General features: G+C 53.9%; 7 protein-coding genes and 1 pseudogene across 8 annotated transcripts; 4 read left to right on the top strand and 4 right to left on the bottom strand.

The window, feature by feature from the left end:
• Nucleotides 1-1,402: 1,402 nt before the first annotated feature.
• Nucleotides 1,403-1,862, bottom strand: W97_01719 (FK506-binding protein 2; the record flags this gene model as incomplete). The annotated part of the gene is made up of 2 exons (XM_007779623.1): nucleotides 1,403-1,455; nucleotides 1,514-1,862. The coding sequence occupies 2 exons, from the start codon at nucleotides 1,860-1,862 to the stop codon at nucleotides 1,403-1,405; spliced, it is 402 nt and encodes a 133-aa protein (XP_007777813.1).
• A 978-nt stretch (nucleotides 1,863-2,840) lies between these two features.
• Nucleotides 2,841-4,741, top strand: W97_01718 (uncharacterized protein; the record flags this gene model as incomplete). The annotated part of the gene is made up of 2 exons (XM_007779622.1): nucleotides 2,841-3,083; nucleotides 3,134-4,741. 2 exons carry the CDS (start codon nucleotides 2,841-2,843, stop codon nucleotides 4,739-4,741), a joined length of 1,851 nt encoding a protein of 616 aa, XP_007777812.1.
• Nucleotides 4,742-5,080: 339 nt separating this feature from the next.
• On the top strand, nucleotides 5,081-8,146 carry W97_01717 (uncharacterized protein; the record flags this gene model as incomplete). The annotated part of the gene is made up of 1 exon (XM_007779621.1): nucleotides 5,081-8,146. One exon carries the CDS (start codon nucleotides 5,081-5,083, stop codon nucleotides 8,144-8,146), a length of 3,066 nt encoding a protein of 1,021 aa, XP_007777811.1.
• A 1,105-nt stretch (nucleotides 8,147-9,251) lies between these two features.
• W97_01716 (uncharacterized protein) lies at nucleotides 9,252-9,953 on the bottom strand (the record flags this gene model as incomplete). Its single annotated transcript, XM_007779620.1, has 2 exons — nucleotides 9,252-9,625; nucleotides 9,689-9,953. 2 exons carry the CDS (start codon nucleotides 9,951-9,953, stop codon nucleotides 9,252-9,254), a joined length of 639 nt encoding a protein of 212 aa, XP_007777810.1.
• Nucleotides 9,954-10,413: 460 nt separating this feature from the next.
• On the top strand, nucleotides 10,414-11,579 carry W97_01715 (uncharacterized protein; the record flags this gene model as incomplete). The annotated part of the gene is made up of 4 exons (XM_007779619.1): nucleotides 10,414-10,595; nucleotides 10,650-10,718; nucleotides 10,774-10,998; nucleotides 11,057-11,579. The coding sequence occupies 4 exons, from the start codon at nucleotides 10,414-10,416 to the stop codon at nucleotides 11,577-11,579; spliced, it is 999 nt and encodes a 332-aa protein (XP_007777809.1).
• A 180-nt stretch (nucleotides 11,580-11,759) lies between these two features.
• Nucleotides 11,760-11,895, top strand: W97_01714 (annotated as a pseudogene). The gene has a single exon. The product of its transcript is annotated as a tRNA-OTHER (tRNA).
• Nucleotides 11,896-12,333: 438 nt separating this feature from the next.
• W97_01713 (uncharacterized protein) lies at nucleotides 12,334-14,229 on the bottom strand (the record flags this gene model as incomplete). The annotated part of the gene is made up of 1 exon (XM_007779618.1): nucleotides 12,334-14,229. One exon carries the CDS (start codon nucleotides 14,227-14,229, stop codon nucleotides 12,334-12,336), a length of 1,896 nt encoding a protein of 631 aa, XP_007777808.1.
• Nucleotides 14,230-16,768: 2,539 nt separating this feature from the next.
• On the bottom strand, nucleotides 16,769-17,601 carry W97_01712 (uncharacterized protein; the record flags this gene model as incomplete). The annotated part of the gene is made up of 2 exons (XM_007779617.1): nucleotides 16,769-17,257; nucleotides 17,305-17,601. 2 exons carry the CDS (start codon nucleotides 17,599-17,601, stop codon nucleotides 16,769-16,771), a joined length of 786 nt encoding a protein of 261 aa, XP_007777807.1.
• Nucleotides 17,602-18,139: the final 538 nt, after the last annotated feature.

The raw sequence follows: 18,139 nt of genomic DNA, 5'->3' as shown, positions 1-18,139 counted from the left end.
CCCAAGCCCAACTTCTCATCCTCTGCTCTGCAGCGGCGATGTCTTTCAGTATAGTCATTTGCCGTGACCCGGGACAGCGAAAGGACACCCTAATTCGCGACACTGCGTCCGTGGTTCCAGCATTTTTTGTTGTCCATATGAATCCTACGAATGTCGAGCTGCTCAACTTATGGTCACTGTAACCCGCAGGCACGAAAGAAGACCCTTGTTGAGTTCCACATCCGTCAAAGCCTCCGTGTGGCCCATACTGGCTATGCGGCGTCGGATACCGAGTGTCACATGCAACAGAAGCGATTTTTGCGATGGCAAAGCTGTCTGGCTTGACCTAGAATCTTATCAAGACTGCTCAGGATCCGGGCGGTGGCGAATGCCGTTCTCTATGAAGCTGCAACCAAGCAACAAAGAGTAAAGATGACGATCAACAAACCGAACTAAAAGCACCAAAACTGCATGGGATTTCTCCGACCCTTTCTAATTGTTCTCCAGCCACGTGGTGGAGTCTGGAACATGGCGATGATTTCAAGCAGCCGGTCTCTGTAGAATGTAAAGTTGTGCATGTCAATGGGCGTGTCTGATGGAGGCGTGAGGAGATGGGAGTCTCTGCCGTGTCTGTACTCTTCTTTTGTAAAAACTTAGTCGGCTTCTTCGTTCCTGCTTGCCTCCAGAGTACTGAATCATAATGAGTGGGTCAGATGCCGAGTCCACAGTAGATTGGGGATGTAGACGTTTTCCCACCTCCAATAGCGCCGCCGGACGATCTGCTAAGGAAGCTGAAGAGGAGCATGAAGAAGCGCGTATCTTCTACATCGTGAAAGACTCGGAGGGCAAAACGTGTAATAGTTCAACAGTCCGCGCCCAAGAGTCAGCCAAGCCTTAACGGAGCAGCCTCAGCCTCAGCCTCAAAGAACAGAAACACCTCAGCGGAAGACGCAAGTGAGAAAGCCACTTCGACTGAGCCTTCATTTGGTGTGCCTCAGCCGTCGAGCCTGTTCTCCAGGCCTGCTGTTGAAACCGCCCCCAGCAATCTTCCCTCTCATCTCCATCATCTCCGTGGCTGAATGCTCGTTCCGTCTTCTGCCTCCTAAACGGCCTGATCGAAGAGCTTCAAGTGGCTAAGAAGATGCGAGACGCCAGTCCGTTTCCTTATGTCTACAGTGTCTTCGGGTCACGCAAATTTTTAGCAAAGAGAAGATACTAGAGTGGAATGCGAGGTGGTCTGATTCACGTAGATCTTCAATTGACTCTAGATCGCATTAGGCACCTTTCGAGCCACCGCTTTATTTGGGATTTTGAGCCTTGGTCAAGTCCATAACCCCTTTCCAAATCTATGCATGTCTGGTGCCAAGCCTTGTCGTGCGCCCCTGATCGTGTGTGCATACATCGCTTCCCATCTCCGTGACGCTCATAGCTCATCCTTCTTCACACCCTGAATCCCCACCAACTCCGTCTCAAAGACTATTCGGTCGTCAGCATCCACTCAACCCGATAACCCTCTCACCCCTTCAGCACCTACCGAGCACACTCCCCCCCGGAATCGGCCCCACGCCCCTATCCCCATACGCCCACTCCGGCTGGATCGTCAGGGTCCTCTTGTCCCCCGGACACATGTCTAACAAGCCCTCATCCCACCCCTTGATGACCTGGCCCTGGCCGACCACGAAGCTAAGCGGCTGCCCGCGGTTGTACGAGGCGTCGAACTCGGAGCCGTCGGCGGCGAGCGTGCCGCGGTAGTGCACGTTGATTGTGTCGCCGCGCTGGGTTTTGCGCGTGCATTCGACTGTGTGGGTTCGGGCGATGTCGAGGGGTTTGTCGAGGGCGAGAGCTACCGCCGGGATGAAGGTGAGGAGGGTTAGGAAGCGCATTTTGGGTGGTTTGCTGAGGCTTTTTGCTGTGGTGGTGCTTTGGTGATGTTAGGTGGGATGTGGGAAGATGGATAGCGGTGAGAGCTGGAGGGGCTGTTCCTGAGATCTGAAGCTTTGTGGGGGCGGGACACGGTCCCTGGATCGGAGAACGCCACATTGCAGCTTGGCAGGAACGGTGTGCTGGGCGTTGATTGGCTGCTTCAACGTCAGCACTCCAACACATCTTTCGTGCGCTGAACAGCGGAGTGATATTGTGGCTGTAGATATATGGAAGTGGAATACGCTGGTCTAGCGCTGTTCGTGAGGATCTGCAGCAAGCATGGGGATTACGATACGTCTATGAATCTCCATGCTGTTTACCACTATTAGACTTCATGAGCGCTTCGGCCAGCTCATAATAGATCCGGTTTCATTGTGGAAAGTGGATTGAAAGAGCCACAATGGAATGCCAAAGTATTGATCAGTTCCTCATAGACGACTACAGATAGCACTGGTATTTGGGCGACAGTGAGTAATGAAGGCTGCGGACTGGTTGTATTCCGCCTCATATACCTGACGCTGCTGTGAGCCTCCAGCGTAGATGCGGTTGGATGTCCCTTGCAATAAGCGCACGCTGGAGCACGAGAAGCGTTGAGAGGAGCAAGAACTAGTACAAAAATGGTGGTGAGCATAGTGAGCTGCGATATGCGCGATAATCTATAAGCTCTTAATCAGTGTATATACATTCACAGTGTCACATGATCCGTATACACGATTCACTAGAGCTATTGTCACGCTGCCGATCAACCACTTCACTTGCCCTTCACCTATGCCAACCTCCTCACTAAGCCATCTGCAACCTATTGACCTTCCAGTTCCTTCTTCCTCCAACAACCACCGCAAACCGACACCAACATCTGCTCCTTCTTCCACCAGATCTTGACCAACCACAATTTTCTCTCGTCAACCTGTTGACCAGATCGCGCTGAAACCTTCACGATGCCAAGACAACGAACCTTTCTTAGGAAGGGAAACAGTGGCCGCGTGACGCCCGCCGTCACCAAGCCCAAACCCACCGAGGGCACGATGCGCAAGCCGACTCCGCCATACAAGGGCACCACGGGCGGTCCTAAGGCCGCAGTTCAAGAGCCCGAGAAAGAGGCACCAAGTGCGGCCAAACCTTTGACGGTCAAACGCCGCGCGCCAGAAACCGACGAGAGGCCTACGAAGCGGCTGAAACAGGTAAACACTTCGTGGCCAGATGGCTCATCAGTATACTGACAGCCTTTCAGAACCCTCTTGACACCACGCCTACCGCTCGCAAGCGTCGTCGCGTCATCGAGGACTCTGACGATGAGGTAGAGGTGAAGAGGAAGGTGAAGCAAGGAGACGTGACCGACGCGGTGAACGTACGAAAGATCGCTGCGCCGGTTGCCAAAAGCACTATACAGGTGCAATCCAAGGCTCCACCAGCACCGCCCAAGGCTCTGGGGGTCAAACCTAAGCCTCCACCAGTGCAGCTCAAGCCTGGACAGAAGAGGAAGGCCGACCCTTCTGTGGCGGCGGCGGACAAAGGCGAGACGCCTCACAAAGTGAGGAAGGTGCTTGCGCCGAAGAAGACCAAGGCGCTGGAGAACATCCAGAAGCCGGTGGAGGTCAAAGAGCTGGTGCAGGTCAAGAAGCCGATCGAAAGCCAGCCGCCAAAGGAAGCCAAAGACTTGAATATAGATCAAGAGCCGAACGAAGCCAAGGCCACGCAGTCCACCAAGAAACCAGCGCGTCAGAAGATTGCTGGCTCGAACCACATCCAGTCCATCATGCCAGTACTTGCGGCTGTTCTAGATCCGAAGGTCCTGCGAAGCGAGCTTGACCCTATCACTCCAGCTGAAGAGCATGCGGCAGACGCCCGGAAGATGATCAACAGCTTCAAGCAAGCAGAGAAAGACAGAAAGACCGTCGCAAGTGCCATCAAAGCACTTCCACAGGCTACACTTCCTGCACGAGAGCAGCGGTGCCTCGAGGCGGCCCAATTGCTGGCGGGTTTGGAGCAAGCGAACAAGGCTACCGAGGCAAAGAAGGCCCCGGCAGATTACCTCTTCCAATGTGTCTTCGCCCACTTCAACCGTAAGAGGAGCGGAGCGCCGCTGTGGGACGACGTTAGCCAGCAGGACCCCACTCACTTTTTGATGGCGATCCTTAACAGGCTAAGGGATTTAGCGGTAGATCTCGAGGGCGAAGCCGGATCTGAAGACGCGCAGATGACATATCTAGACGAGCAGTTCAGGTTCTACACCGACAACACCGTCACGTGCTCGGAATGCGGCCACGAGACGAAGATGACCGGCGCGGATTGGGCACTACCACTCACAATCACCCCAAAGAGCATTGCCTTCCTTCTGGTTGAGTGGTTGACAGATCCGTTCTTGGCGAAGGAGCAGACTATCGCTCGAAGCTGCGAGAACTGCTGTGCCTGCACGGCCAAATGCGGTGACTGCGAAAAGTGTGCTAAGAAAGTCGAAGGGACAGGGAAGCATGTTGGAATCAAAAAAGCGCCCAAGTACCTCACCGTCCGAATTGGTCGCACCGATGGCGCCGATACCAAGAAGAGAACCCAAGCTGTCGAGCTTCCCATCTTTGACACAGCCAAGATCAAAGTCCCGGGCTCAACTGACGACGCAATTGAGTACAAGCTGAAGGCAGTAGTCAAGCACATCCAGCATGCTAAGAACGACGGCCGCTTCGTTACCTATGTCATGGCCCAGGATGACTGCTTCCGGTACTCTGGGAAGGAGGTTGAGCATATCGAAGAGAACCTGAGGCTCAGACTGCGGGATAATCCGAAGGAGCTGAGCCATCTCGTCGTCCTAGAGAGGCAAGACGAATCAGCAAAGCAGCAGTAGCTGCTGCCTCATGCAGAGACTGTCGCCATAAATCCGTACATCCACTGCCGGCTCTGAGAGTGCGTTCCTCCAGTCTTCCCGTCTCAGCATATCTACACACGAAGCTATTTATTGTTCGACCGTCCCATCCACTCAGACATGCATCGACCGAAAGGAAAACTTGCTTGCGTTTTTCGACGATTTCTCTCGATATGAGGTTCAATCATCTCCAAAAGCTCGCTTACATTAGCGAGCACGTGATTTCGTGTTCCGGCGCAACGCGACACTCTCTCTGACGGCGCTGCGAACACTGTTCATGGCTACAACCTCACATCCACAACAACGGAAAGCAGTACACCGATGGACTCGTTGCTGGCTGGGCTGAATGATGCGCAAAGAAGTGCCGTCACCAGTCCAGCCTCTGTCCTCCAAGTTCTTGCGCCACCAGGCTCCGGCAAGACCAAAACTCTCACCGCGCGCGTCGCCTATCTTGTCGCTCAAGGCCTACGACCATGGAACATCATTGTTTGCACGTTCACCATCAAGGCTGCCCGAGAAATGGGAGAAAGAATCCGGAACCACATCGGAGATGAAGTAGAGAAGAAATTAATTTTGGGCACCTTTCACTCCGTGGCTCGCCGCTTTCTTGTCTCTTACGGTCATCACATCAATATCCCTAAAAACTTCGGTATCGCGGACACGTCGGATAGCAAAGCGATCGTCAACCGTATTATTAAGCGGCGTGGCTACGGAGCTGACCCGAGCAAAGCACGATCGCGAATTTCCACTCTTAAAGCCAAATGCATCGGCTGCGACGGCCACGCAGCAACGCAGAAGTCTGCCGAGCAGCAGGAGTTCGCCGCTATCTACATGGAGTATGAGGAGACACTGAAGATGTCGAGTCTACTGGACTACGACGATCTTCTACTGCGATGCGCCGACCTTCTCAAGCGTCGGCCAGAGTGCGTCTCTAACATCGAAGCCGTTCTCATTGACGAATTCCAAGACACAAACCAAGTCCAGTTCGAGCTGATGCAACTGTTTGCTCAGTACAGTAAGAAGATCACCTCGGTCGGCGATCCAGATCAGAGCATCTACGGCTGGCGCTCTGCAGAGATTGAGAACCTCAATCGTATGCGTAAGTTGTACCTGGAAACTCACGTTGCGAATCTAGAAGAGAATTATCGATCATCGGGCGCAATACTGCTTGCGGCTCAAGAAGTCATAGAGCAAGATGAAAGCCGACCCACGAAGAAGCTACAGCCTACCCACTGTTCCGGTGCAATGCCAGTGCTCCGAAGACTACCTTCTGCGGCTGCAGAAGCATCATGGCTTGTCACCGAGATCCAACGCACAAAAGCACTGACTGGTCAACTCTACACTAACGACGACTTCGCCGTCCTTCTCCGCTCCGCTCATTTGTCTCGACACATCGAGTCGGCTCTGGGTAGAGTTGGAATACCCTACCGAATGGTCGGAGGCCCTAGATTCTTTGACCGAGTGGAGGTAAAGATCATACTCGACTACTTGCGCGTAATCAGCCAGCCAGACCACAACGATGCCGTGGCACGCATCGTGAACGTTCCTTCGCGCAGGGTAGGCAATGTCACAGTCAATAGCCTCCTTGCAGAAGCGGAAACAAAGCAAACGACATTGTGGGCAATGCTGCTCGGCATAGCGCAGGGAAACAAAAGACCGGAAACGAAGCTATCCGCCCAGACGTTGAAGGGCATTGAAGCGTTCGTCGGCGTCATCCTGGGATCGAGGCGGAAGTTGTCGGCAGAAGAAGACAGAGAATGCTCGCTGATCGAGCTTATCGAGCATATACTGAAGAGTATCTCCTTGGAAGACCACATCTGGAAGACACTCGCCGACGAATTCGACGTGCGTTGGGCTAACGTGGCTGAATTGGTCGCTCAAGCGGCGGACTTCTCCACAACTGCGCTTAGCAGCGATAGATCCGCGGAAGAGTTGTTGCCGATAGTTGAGGGCATCGAGCAGCGCGAGCTCTCTAGAAATGAGGACATATTGTGCAAGTTCCTTGCCAACGTCACGCTTGCCAGTGCGACTGAAATGCCCACAAGCGAGGAAGGAGATGATATGCTTGAGCAGGTGACGATATCAACCATACACGCTGCGAAAGGCTTAGAGTGGCCTGTCGTTTTCATACCGGGGGCGTACGAAGGATCCATCCCACACTCACGCTCCGAGGATACAGACGAGGAGAGGCGACTATTGTACGTGGGAATGACCAGAGCACAGTCGTTGCTGTACATCAGTTGCCCAACGAAGAACTCGCAACGAGAGAGAACCAGCCTCTCAGCATTCCTTTCTCCGACAAATATGGTCAAATACTTCGCTGTAAGAGGTCCTTCCTTCACCTTCACTACTTCTCAGGATCTGGCTCGCATCCTTCGTAGGACGTGTCCAACAGAAGTGGCCATGCACGAAGGGCGCTCGCTCGTAGAACGGGCAGAAGACGACCGCTGGCCCTTGGACGGTGAAGAGGAGGATCCGGAGATGAGCTTCCTAGGCTTCTCAAACCCGAGCAGCGACGCCTTTCCGTATGACTCCCAGAGTAAGCGCCGCAAGACTGACGTCAAGGTCCCTGTGGCCGGTTACTCGACCTCCGTCACTATGCAGGATCGAGGAGGCTTTTCCACCGCAGCTGCCACCATGACTACGGGCTTTGTCAGCGCTGGAGTGCGTATGCAGGAGCTAGAACAGGAGGTGCAAGTAAAGAGAACCGTGAAAAAGGCAACGATGCTCAAGCGATCGCAGACAGAGATGGAGCTTGTGGCCGAAACGAAGGAAACAACTACACAGTCCGCGGCTAGGCAAGGGAGCATAACCACCTTCTTTGCTAAGAAGTCCACCGCGGTCTCAGTAACCGAATCAGCCCCAGCAAGTCAAGGAGAACAGACTGCGCCAAAAGTTCGATCAAAAGCAATCTTATCTTCGTTGCAACGGTCCGCGCCTCTGAATGACATCTCGAATGTCGCAGGGAAGGCTACTACAGCACCTCCACCGTCATTGCTCAGGTCGCTCTCAGATCACAAGGTGCGGACGAAACCCATGCTTGGCCGTCCACCGAAGGTCATATACGAAGGAGAAGATTCTACCCGATACGTCCTTCTCTCCAGTTCTCCTCAAAAGCCTGACGATGAAGAGCCACGTTCGCGGAAACGAGCGGAGAACAGCACATCCCTCACCCTCACAACGGCGAAAGCGGTCGAGGCCACTGCCACGCTACCTGCAGCAAGCGACTTCAAGCCCGCCACAACATTCCACATAACCAGCATGACGCAAACAAAAAGCCAACCACCCCCCCAGCGGAAGACCCTCGGCATGCGGAGGAGCCTGCATGGCTGGAATGCGAGGCCGAACCAGCTGTCGAACACGAACCCTCCAGGACGGCCGAAGTAGAAGGCGACAGCCACTTGTGATCGAACGTACCACACCGGCCTACAGAGACTTGACCTGAAGTCAGGAGAGAAGAAGAAGACATGGTTATCAGCTTTTGGGAGATTCGTCCGGCGCTGGATTGGTGGGGACGGAGGGAGGGACTGCGTAGGGGTGCTCAAAGGAGTGAGGAAGAACTTTCAGAAGGCTTCGGCTCTAGGCAGAGGATTGTTGGGAAGAACGGAAGACGAAGTTAGGGAAACGGCATGGAGAGGGCGCAACTGGGGAGAACGAAAAGCATGCTAGGTTGGGAACATGAGCCAGCTTACGGTTGGCTTTGATTCAGCGCATGGAGCGCGGCGTTTGGGGGCACCTGGCTCGAATGCCCTTTTGGCCCCTGTCATTGTTGTCGAATTCTCTTCTGCGGGAGTTGTCACATGGCCATCATGCTGTTGGGTACAAATGGGAACGCGCCGTTCACATCGCTGGGCGTTTGTTCTGGTCTTATCTCTGTATCGCTCTCTGGATAGCGCTGCGCAGCGTGGTTGTGCGAGGACGGACATTGGTTTTCCTTTCTGCGCTATGCTCTTCCAGTGTCTAAGAAATCGTTTGGGACTTGGTGGCAGGAGAGCTGGATAGGGTTGATTTTAGCATAAGGTATCGAAAAACAGGTCCACTGGAGTGATAAAAGTGTGTTCGCGTCCTCAAGACAGGTGATGTTAGTAAAAGGATGTGTACAGGCACCAAAGCTCACCAAACATGATGTCCGTCAAATGGGATACATTCATCTAAGTAACGGATAGCTACAGCGAGGTTGGTAGCCAAACCGGGCAACAAAGGCCTCGTAGAGATAGTCGCATTCCGCCAAGAACTTTCCATTGGTATCAATAATGCTTATGCACAGCGTACTCAACTACCCAAGACCAGATACGCCCGCACTCGATACAGGTCAATCGTGCGCCCTTGCTCCACCCAAACGATACGTGATCTCCATCCCACACCGTGACGCCCGCCATAACAGATATGTCAATACACCAACCCAACCACAGCGAATGGACAACACAGCATAATCCCAAGACTCCATTGGTTTTTAGAAAAAGCGCCCACCAAGTGTAATCAAGTGGCTCCATCAGCTACTCATCGCACAATGCAAGCATCTCCGTTCATCCCCTACAACCGCACAAGTATCGCACACTCGTCGCCCACAGCTCGCACACGTGTATTCGCCAGCAGATCCTCCCATATCGACATCCATACTGTCGCCAGGCGCAAGGGCCGTATCGCAGTCGTCACATCTCAGCCCCTGCGGTTCCTCGAACGCCGCTGTATGCGATTGAGCAGATACCGTATGCGCGTGCGTAGGTGGCAGGTTCCAGAACGCGTGCAGCGTAGACTTCTGACTCGTCGGCACGGCAGTGGGGGGAGGGGCGAGCGGTTGGGATAGCACGGGCGCGGCGTGTGGATATTCGCGTTGCGCCGTGAAGAGCTTGCTTATTGTGTTTTCTGGACACCAGCGCGTTAGAAGTGTCGGATCAGGCGTGCTGTATAGCGACACGAGGCGCTTACCGTGTATAACGCTCTCGTCTGGCCGGTTGTCCCTGAATCGCTTGCGCGTCCGGCTGTTTAGATCCGAGGAGTTTGGTTTTCGGACTCCGGTTGTCCAGGCTGTGATGGAATTGCTCGGGACCGGCCCGTCGACGATCATGGAGCCGGTGGATTGGACGCGTGGTGCTGGTGTCGGGCTTTGGGATCCGTATGTTGATGTGGAGAGGAAGCTGGAAGTTGAGATTGGCGAGAAGCCGTCGTTGGATCGTTTGCGTTTTAGTGCCATTGTGGTATATAATGCGACTCTAAGCGGATAGTATGTATGCTGTAGTGGCAGTATTGGTGGAAGTGTGCAGTGTAAGTAAGGGGAAACGTTCGGAGAGCGATGATGATGAAATGGAGATGGCGAGGCGAGGAACGAGACGCGACGGCGCGTCAAAGCGTGATAAGCAACGACGACCTTCTCCTTCAGCGCTCTCCTCTCTAAGAGAGGTTCAGTGGCCCTTTGAGATGTGATTTGGTATATACAATCGCACGATAGAGCCTGTGTATACGATTTCTGCAGATGTACGGGGTGGTGTCTTCATAGCAACAGGGTGCGACATCATCGTTACGACCGAATCTCTCCGGATCAACCCCACCATCCCACCTTGAGCTAGGTACCTTCATGTCACCCTCAGAGTAAGGAGCTACTTGACAGTTACATTCAACTTCTTTGCTCCTCCCGCCTACAGCTATCATCTGTCATGCCTAGCAGAGAAGCTACTCACGCCGGGTCCTGGTACTCCTCAAACAGAGCAACCCTCTCCTCTCAGCTCGACAACTGGCTTGATCAAGTACCAGCATCCACAAAATGCATCGGCTCTGAGTCTGCAACCCAACCGCCAGTCGAGCTACCTTCAAGCGGGGCCCGAGCCATCATTGCGCCGTAGGAGCCCTTGTTTGCTGGTGAGCCAGTCTGGAGCTCATTGCTTTCTTGCAGGCATGCCGGATATTCCTACTCTGGGCCTGCAGCAGCATGGGCATACAAAGCTCTAGATCTCTCAAACGCGTATATCGCTCCCCCCAACGGCTGAAGCTCTCCGCCTTGCTGACGACATATGCAGCAAGCGCATCTTCCTCCTAGGCCCCTCCCACCACTTCTATCTCAGCGGCTGCGCGCTCTCGAAATGCGACACTTACGAGACTCCCCTCGGCAACCTGAAGCTGGATAAAGACACCATCGCCGAGCTGCACGCGACCAAAGCGTTTGACAAGATGTCCCAGTCCATCGACGAAGACGAGCACAGTCTTGAGATGCACCTGCCCTACATCTACAAGATGCTCGAAAGGTAGCCTCCGCATACATTCCCTTATTCCTTGGAATCCCGACTCACAAATGTCAAACAGGACATTCGGCAACGAGGCCTCCTTCCCGGCCCTCATCCCCATCCTCGTGGGCGCAACCTCCGCCGCAACCGAGCAGCGCTTCGGCCGCCTCTTAGCACCCTACCTCGCAGACCCATCCTCCATCTTCATCATCAGCTCCGACTTCTGCCACTGGGGCACGCGTTTCCGATACACCTACTACATGCCCTCTTCCGGCCCCCCGCGCTCTTTACGCAGCAACGAGCGAGCGCCCACGTCGCCGCCTATACATGAGAGCATTGCGCGGGTGGACCAGCTGTGCATGGATGCCGTGGAGCGGGGCGGGCATGCGGGGTTTCTGGAGGTGCTGGAGCGGACGGGGAATACGGTCTGTGGAAGGCATCCGATTGGGGTGGTCATGGCTGCTGTGGAGGTGTTGGAGAGTGAGGGGAAGGCAGGGGATGGGAAGGGGAGGTTCCGGTTCGTGAGGTACGAAAGGAGTAGTGATGTGCTAGGGGTGGGAGATAGTAGTGTTAGTTATTGTAGTGCGTTTGCTGTTTTCTGAGGGGATAGAGACATGAATAATACATGAGGTGGCTTATAGGAAACTCTCTGGAGATCTACACACCTTGAACGATTATATACGATGATGAATATGCCGGATGGAGATGCATGTAACAAGTTATAGTGGACTCATTTTTGGTAAAGTTATAAATTTTTAGTCGCTTTTCAAGCCGAGAATTAAGCGGGCGTAGTCTAGCGGTAAGACAACCCCACATAGCCTATCTCAGGAATCAAAACTAATCGCCACCCAGGTTATGATGTGTCCTTTACAGCCTGTAAATCGGACAAGGTCGGGAGTTCGAGCCTCCCCGCCCGTATCTTCTTTTGCTTTCGTATGCTTTTGAACATGTCTAGCATACTGTCTCTTATTGCCGGCTGAGTTGAGAAGCATTTGTGTAGGTTGTGGGTCTCCTCGGCCTAGAGTCGATATGCTTTAAGAAACTCCGTATCCTAGCAGTACGCTTGCCAAAGCCGGAGGTTCAATCACTTTAGCGTTTATAAGTTGAGCAAGAGCGTCAATCTGCATCAATGCACTGCAGGAAACATGTGATGGAACTTGATTCGACTTCCCAAAACATTGAAGCGGAACTGATATTCCCCACTCCATTGCTAGAAGCACATAGCGCTGACTAGAAACCGCTCCCGCGATGCTCCAAAAACGAACGCTTCCAAAATGCTGCAGTCTCGCAACTCACGCGCGACGTCAAACCCGCTCCTCCAGCCCCGTGTTCTCAAGCCCTCAACACAGAGCATCCCTACCTCGCACCCACCCCATCCACCTCCCCCATCCCCCCATCATCCGCCCCACCCGTCGCATCCACACCCGCAACATCAGGCAACACAGGCGCCCCCTCCTTCCCAATCCCATTCGTCTTCACCCCTTCCCTGTCCTTATCCTTGTCCCCAGCCCTCTCCCTCGCCCTCCCAGCACCAGCGCCCGCTCCACCCTGCTTCGGCCGGATAGAAGCAGCACGTCGCGGCGGACTCTTCGCCTCGACCTTGTCGTGCGCCTTGCTCGACGAGCTGGCCGTCGGCCGCATCATCCTTGCTAGGAATCCCTCGTCCGGCGCCTTCGTGGACTGGGCGTGTCCGGTGCGTGATTCGGGCCGCTTGGGAGCCGATTGAGAAGCGTTGAGCGAAGGGCGCGTCGTTTCTTTGCGCGCCGCGGCGGCGAGGGGTTTGGAGGGCGCGGCCCGGTCGCGCGTTAGGGTCGAGGGCTTCCGGCCGAGAGTGCTGCCTGCCGCGGTTGTGGAGGAGGCCGCAGGGCGGGTGGGAGCGCCACCGGTGGCGTCGTGTTTGGCGGCTGAGGAGGCCGTTGGGGCCGTGAGGTGGGAGGGAAGCCGCACGGGGCGGGTGGGGGATTTGGGGCGGGTTGGTTTGGAGGTTGTGGGGGAGGTGTGGGTTGTCGCAGCAGTGCTGGTAGTGGGTTTGGCGGCTGCGCGCGTCTTGGATGCCGCGGTGGGAGCGGTTGCCGTGGAGGAGGTCGAGGCGCGCAGGGACGAGCGGCTGGTTTTGGGCGCGGGGGCTTGAGGCTTCGTGTCGGTTCGCGCCGGGGATGGTTTGGGCGACGGCTTGGAGACTGCGGACTTTGGTGGAGAGGCTTGGTGGACGGAAGTTGGGGTCTTTGGTGTCTTCGGCATGCCTGCTGGAGACTTTGGCATTGGTGCGGTCTTCGGCGTCGCCTTTGTGCTGGCTTCCCTTGCGGTGGAAATAGCGGGTGGACGCGAAGAAGGTGTCTTCGAAGGTGTGGGCTTCGCTTGACTGTGCATTGGCGTCTTCGCAATCCCATTGACCTTGCCGAGAGTCTTTCCTGGTGTAGGTGCTGGAGGATCTTCATCGCTCGTCCCATCGCCTCCAAACGGAGCTGCAGCCTGGTTCGCACCTCCCTTGTTGTGCTTGAGTGGCGACAGCTTCTCGGCAGGTGGAGGCAGTGCTGCACCGCCCGAGACAGAACCCTCGTCTTTAGGATCGGCTGGCTTCATGATTGCATCGGTGTCCTCGACTGCTGAGACTGGCTTGTCTGGGTTGTCACCAGGTGATTCTGGTGGAGAGTCAACCTCCTCGGCAGTTTGCTCTGACTGCCCAACGTCTGTGTCTTCCGTCGGCAGGTCCGCGTTCGAATTGGCCTTAGGTAAGCCCAATGTATTCAACACAGCCTCGCCATCGTTGAGGTTCATGTGTTGCATCTTGTTTCCGAGGTTATCGACCGATCCCATTGCGTTGTCCTCGTGCAATTCGTGTGCTGGCGTTACCGCCGGCGTCGGTTCGATAGCTTGCTCCGGTACCACCTCCCTAACGTCCGCACTCTGCTTGCGCTTCTCCTTCTCGTTTGTTACAGTCCGCTGCAGGTCTGCAATGTCTTCTGCGTCCTGTGCTTCGTCCAAGCTGAAGCTCTCGCGCCTCTGATCAGCTGTGCTGTTGTGGCCGTTGATATTGTCCTTTGCAGCTGCTGAATCCGATCTGACTGGGGTGTTCGACTCGACAGGCACAAAGCTTGCACGAACTTTGGGAGCAGAGCGAGGTGTATCAATCTCGTTTGTCCTGTTGTCGCCAGGAGTTAAGCTTTGGCTGTCAGAAGTGGACGTCTTCGAGCTCTCGAACATAGCGCGGAGGGAACGGACACCACCACTGCTGGTTCGACTAATAGACATGGCTGTCGGTTACTGTCAACTCAGTACACGCGATGGGGGTCAAAGGATTACTCACAAGTTTTACAAGGTCAAGTCGACATGACTGAAGTGAAGTGGACGGTGGAGATGCCTGTCTTGGTTTAGGACGCTCAGGAGGTTCACGGCCGGATTTGTTGTCATTCGGGATTCAATCAACAGCGGAGACACGCACCGCCTGATTCTGCCAGCCGTCTCGCGTTTCAGGCAGTAAGGCTACGATGATCATGAAACATGTGGCAGCATCTGAAATTCAATTGTATGCCTCCAGACTTGGGCTTCGAAGTCAACCTACAGAATCTAGAGCTCTGTAAGTGGTCCCATACGCGGTACATGTAAGATTCTACGACGGTGTTCTCCTTCACTCATAGGGTGCATCGAAAAACGGAAGGAGTGGCACAACAACCCTTCGTATCGCCCTCACGTCAGCAGCTAGGATCTTCATAGCAGGTAGGGGCGGATGCATGTTGTACACGCCGCGTCAGTGAACGCGTTCGGAACACTTGTAGGTGCAGATGGGGACAGGCAGGCTGCAGGCCAAAGGGCCATGAAATTTCTGGTGGGATACTATTAGCTTTGACGTCTTAAACCAGTTCTCTTCTCAGGTATCTTGCGTTGTCAGACAAGAAGTCGTCGGTGGGTTTGAGGTCTTGTGGACGCGCGGAAGCTTCCAATATCGTGCAGAGCAGGCTGGCTGTCACTTTGTATTGAACAACAGCATGATTTATCAGAAGAAGCACCTGAAGCGGAACACTCTGGTAGGGTGTGTTTGGAGTCTGAAGGCCGTAATCAGTTTCTCTTCTTTATCTTGCGTTGTCAGATCGCGGCGGTCAAAAAGCCGTCGTTGGATTTGCAGTTGTTGGAAGTCCTATGGGCGCGTGGAAGACTTGTTCATCACGCCGAGTTGGCTGCTTGTCTCATTGAATATTGATCTAGAAGCATGTCTATCTCAAGAAGCAGACGAAGTAACCGAGTCTCTTCTTCAACACCTCGCGCAAGGCGAAGCAGTCAATGAAAAGCCATAGCGGACCAGCAAAAATTGCGCCAGTGAAGCCCCCGAAGGAGATTCAAACCAGCCCACCGCCGCGCTGTGCAATGCAGGGTGTTCTGATTGATCGACCGTCGTCTTGATCACGGTGATCCCAACAAGGTCTGTCAATGCTGTTAGTGGAAAGCTCATGTTAGGGTGGGGATTGGGCGGTACGAACAAGTATATTTTTTGGAAGCTTGGAATTTCGAGTCCTCTGATATCCACTCCAGAGAGCGCTAAAAGACAAGCGAGCGTTTTCAGCGTTTGCACCGTTTGCAGCATGCCGGCATCTGATGGGAAATGAGCTTGGGGGGCCGGTGAAATGATACGTGGCCAGTCTCTGCACGGAGATTGCATTCACGGACCCGTCATTAGGTCTTTCACCACCCCCTTGGCCATGGGGCACGAGCCAGCCGGCAGGTCACGCGTCAGCCAACTGGTCTCGCTCAGAACGTCGAAGACCATTTTGAGACCTCGAACGCACTGTACGAGTAAGTTGTACCTTTTCTTGTAGTAGACTATATGACTTAGAGTCTCGATTGAACTGGATCTGGAATCATACAGCAGCCTCAATCTCCTAAGGACCACCTACACGAGGTATCTTTGATGCACAATCGCGTTTGAGCACCTCATCTCCAATACAGCTAGGTACTATAGATCGTATAATTCATATTTGTGCCTTCATACAACGCGGCTGCAGCTCTCGACATAGCTGTCCGCGAAGCATCCTGTATGGACTTGACATTTGTGGGAAGAAACGATGCCATCTAGTTTAATCTCCGCTCTCAGTCACTCCGCATCTCAGTCCCGTTTCTCCGGTTATCCGTTGTACGTTTCCAATTATCTTGTTCGCGCGTGGATGATGCATTTGCACTTAAGCTCCTCTGTGTAGTTCTACGATGGTAGTACTCCCCTAAGAACTACTTGACACCGTTTTAAACCCTTCTTAAGTGCCATGGGAAATCCGGCTCCATGTTGCCAAAGACTTCCACGTTGCAAACTTGTAGCACCGTTGATTCGGCTGCATAGGTGTATCCGACACCGTGTTTGCTCAGTGAAGGACTTCACCATTCCAGGACCAAGCCAGGTGAAAGCGGTTAGTTCTGCGTACAGCAAATAACTCGGAAACGACTGGATCCAGAAGAAGTAAGGCATAGACGACCTTTCAGGGTATCTAAGGATTACCTGACACCGTACCAAAGTTCACTTCAGCGCCATTGGAAGTCCAGCTTCGTGTTACCGAAGGACTCCACATTCCAATATCATGTCACCGTTAATTCGGCTTACTGAGCATATGCAGCATAGTATTTGCTCATTAAGAGTACTTCATACCTTTAGAACTGAGCTAGGACGAGATGAACTACAGGGGGTTCCCTTTCCTCGAATACCCTTGATTTTACATACAGCAGACAACTCCGAACCTCTTTAAGCCAGACGAAGAACAAATCACACACGACTCTCCAAGCCATACCAGTCAAGCCATCAAGCCAACCCCTACACAGCATCAAATCCACAAGGCCACCGCCTCCTCCCCTCCGTAACCGGCTCGAACTTGATCTCATAGTGCTCCGTCACGTAATACTCCTTGGCCCTTGTGACATTCCGCCTCACCCCATTCGCCACCTGCTCTTCAGTCACCTCCTTCCAGCAGGTTACTTTGGCCGGCCGCCACGGGATCGACTGCCAAAAGAGACACCAGGACACCGCAGCGAGATAGCAATACGCGATTATGCGGCACAGACTCTGCGCCTCGATAATATCGGCGTACTTGTACGTCCACAGCTGCAGGAGCGGGTCCAAGAGGTAGAAGAAGCCGGGGATCAGCCAGAGCGTGACGACGGCGCTGTAGCAGGCGGATGGTGCAGCAGGGATCGATGGTAGGAGCGTCAAGGCGGCGGTGGCGATGAAGATCAGGCTGAGGATGAAGCCGGAGACGGTGTTGGCGAGCATGCAAGCGAGCCAGACGTTGGAGGGTTTGACGGCCTGGGAACGTCAGCGACCACGGTGAGACATTGGACTGGGCTGCTAACCTCGGAGAAGGTCACGGTTGACGTGAGGTCGGTGATCTGTCGCAGCACTTTCTGATCGACGATGGTATCATTGTGTTCGATCGCCGTATACGTAGCCAGCGTGCCGTTGAGGTTCTTGATATTTGCGCAAACCGCTTCATGTTCCCGATAGATCCAACTGGACGACTGCACATAAAATCCGATCGCAAGCGTTGTAAATACGAAGAGATTTGCGCTTTGGAAATCCCAAGGGGCACGAGTCGACTTTGGTCTGGCGCCGGCGCGGGAGGTGATTTTGAGGGACTGCATCTCGAGCATCTTGAATTTCTCTGAGCTTGTGAAGGAGGTGCAAGGTGTGAGGACGAGGAAGATGCAGAAGAGAAGAGCACGGTGAACTCGATTTGTTTACGAGTGAAGCACGTGTCTGAGCGGTGGGTAGAATATCGATGGTTAATAGAACCAGTGGTAGAGACCATTTGGGCTAATCAGAGCGCAGGATTTTCGGCGTGCAAGATAGGATCAGATGAAGTAAAATTTTAATGGAGAGTATGAGCGGTCGATGACGATCTATCAGAGCAGTACTATCAGGTACTCTTCTGGCTGTAATTTTATGTGGCTGTGGGATACGTCTGGGCTGGTTTTGCCATTTGAGGCCGGTGGAAGGCTTCAGGAACATGTAAACGAGACGTGGTCACAAAGCGTGCAGCGCCGATACGCATACTGCAGCACATAGTGATACTTATAATCTGCAACCGTAGAACAGATAATGGACTGAAAGTTTGTTGTGAAGTGGAAGAAAACCCCGTGTGAAGACGGAAGACCTCTTGGTGCGCCAGCGGATTGGTGTCACATTCTG

Source organism: Coniosporium apollinis, assembly GCF_000281105.1.
Source record: "Coniosporium apollinis CBS 100218 chromosome Unknown supercont1.6, whole genome shotgun sequence".
In the NCBI taxonomy this organism is placed as follows: domain Eukaryota; kingdom Fungi; phylum Ascomycota; class Dothideomycetes; genus Coniosporium; species Coniosporium apollinis.
The sequence above is the reverse complement of the archived record's forward strand: the minus strand, read 5'-3'. Positions and strand labels throughout refer to the sequence as shown.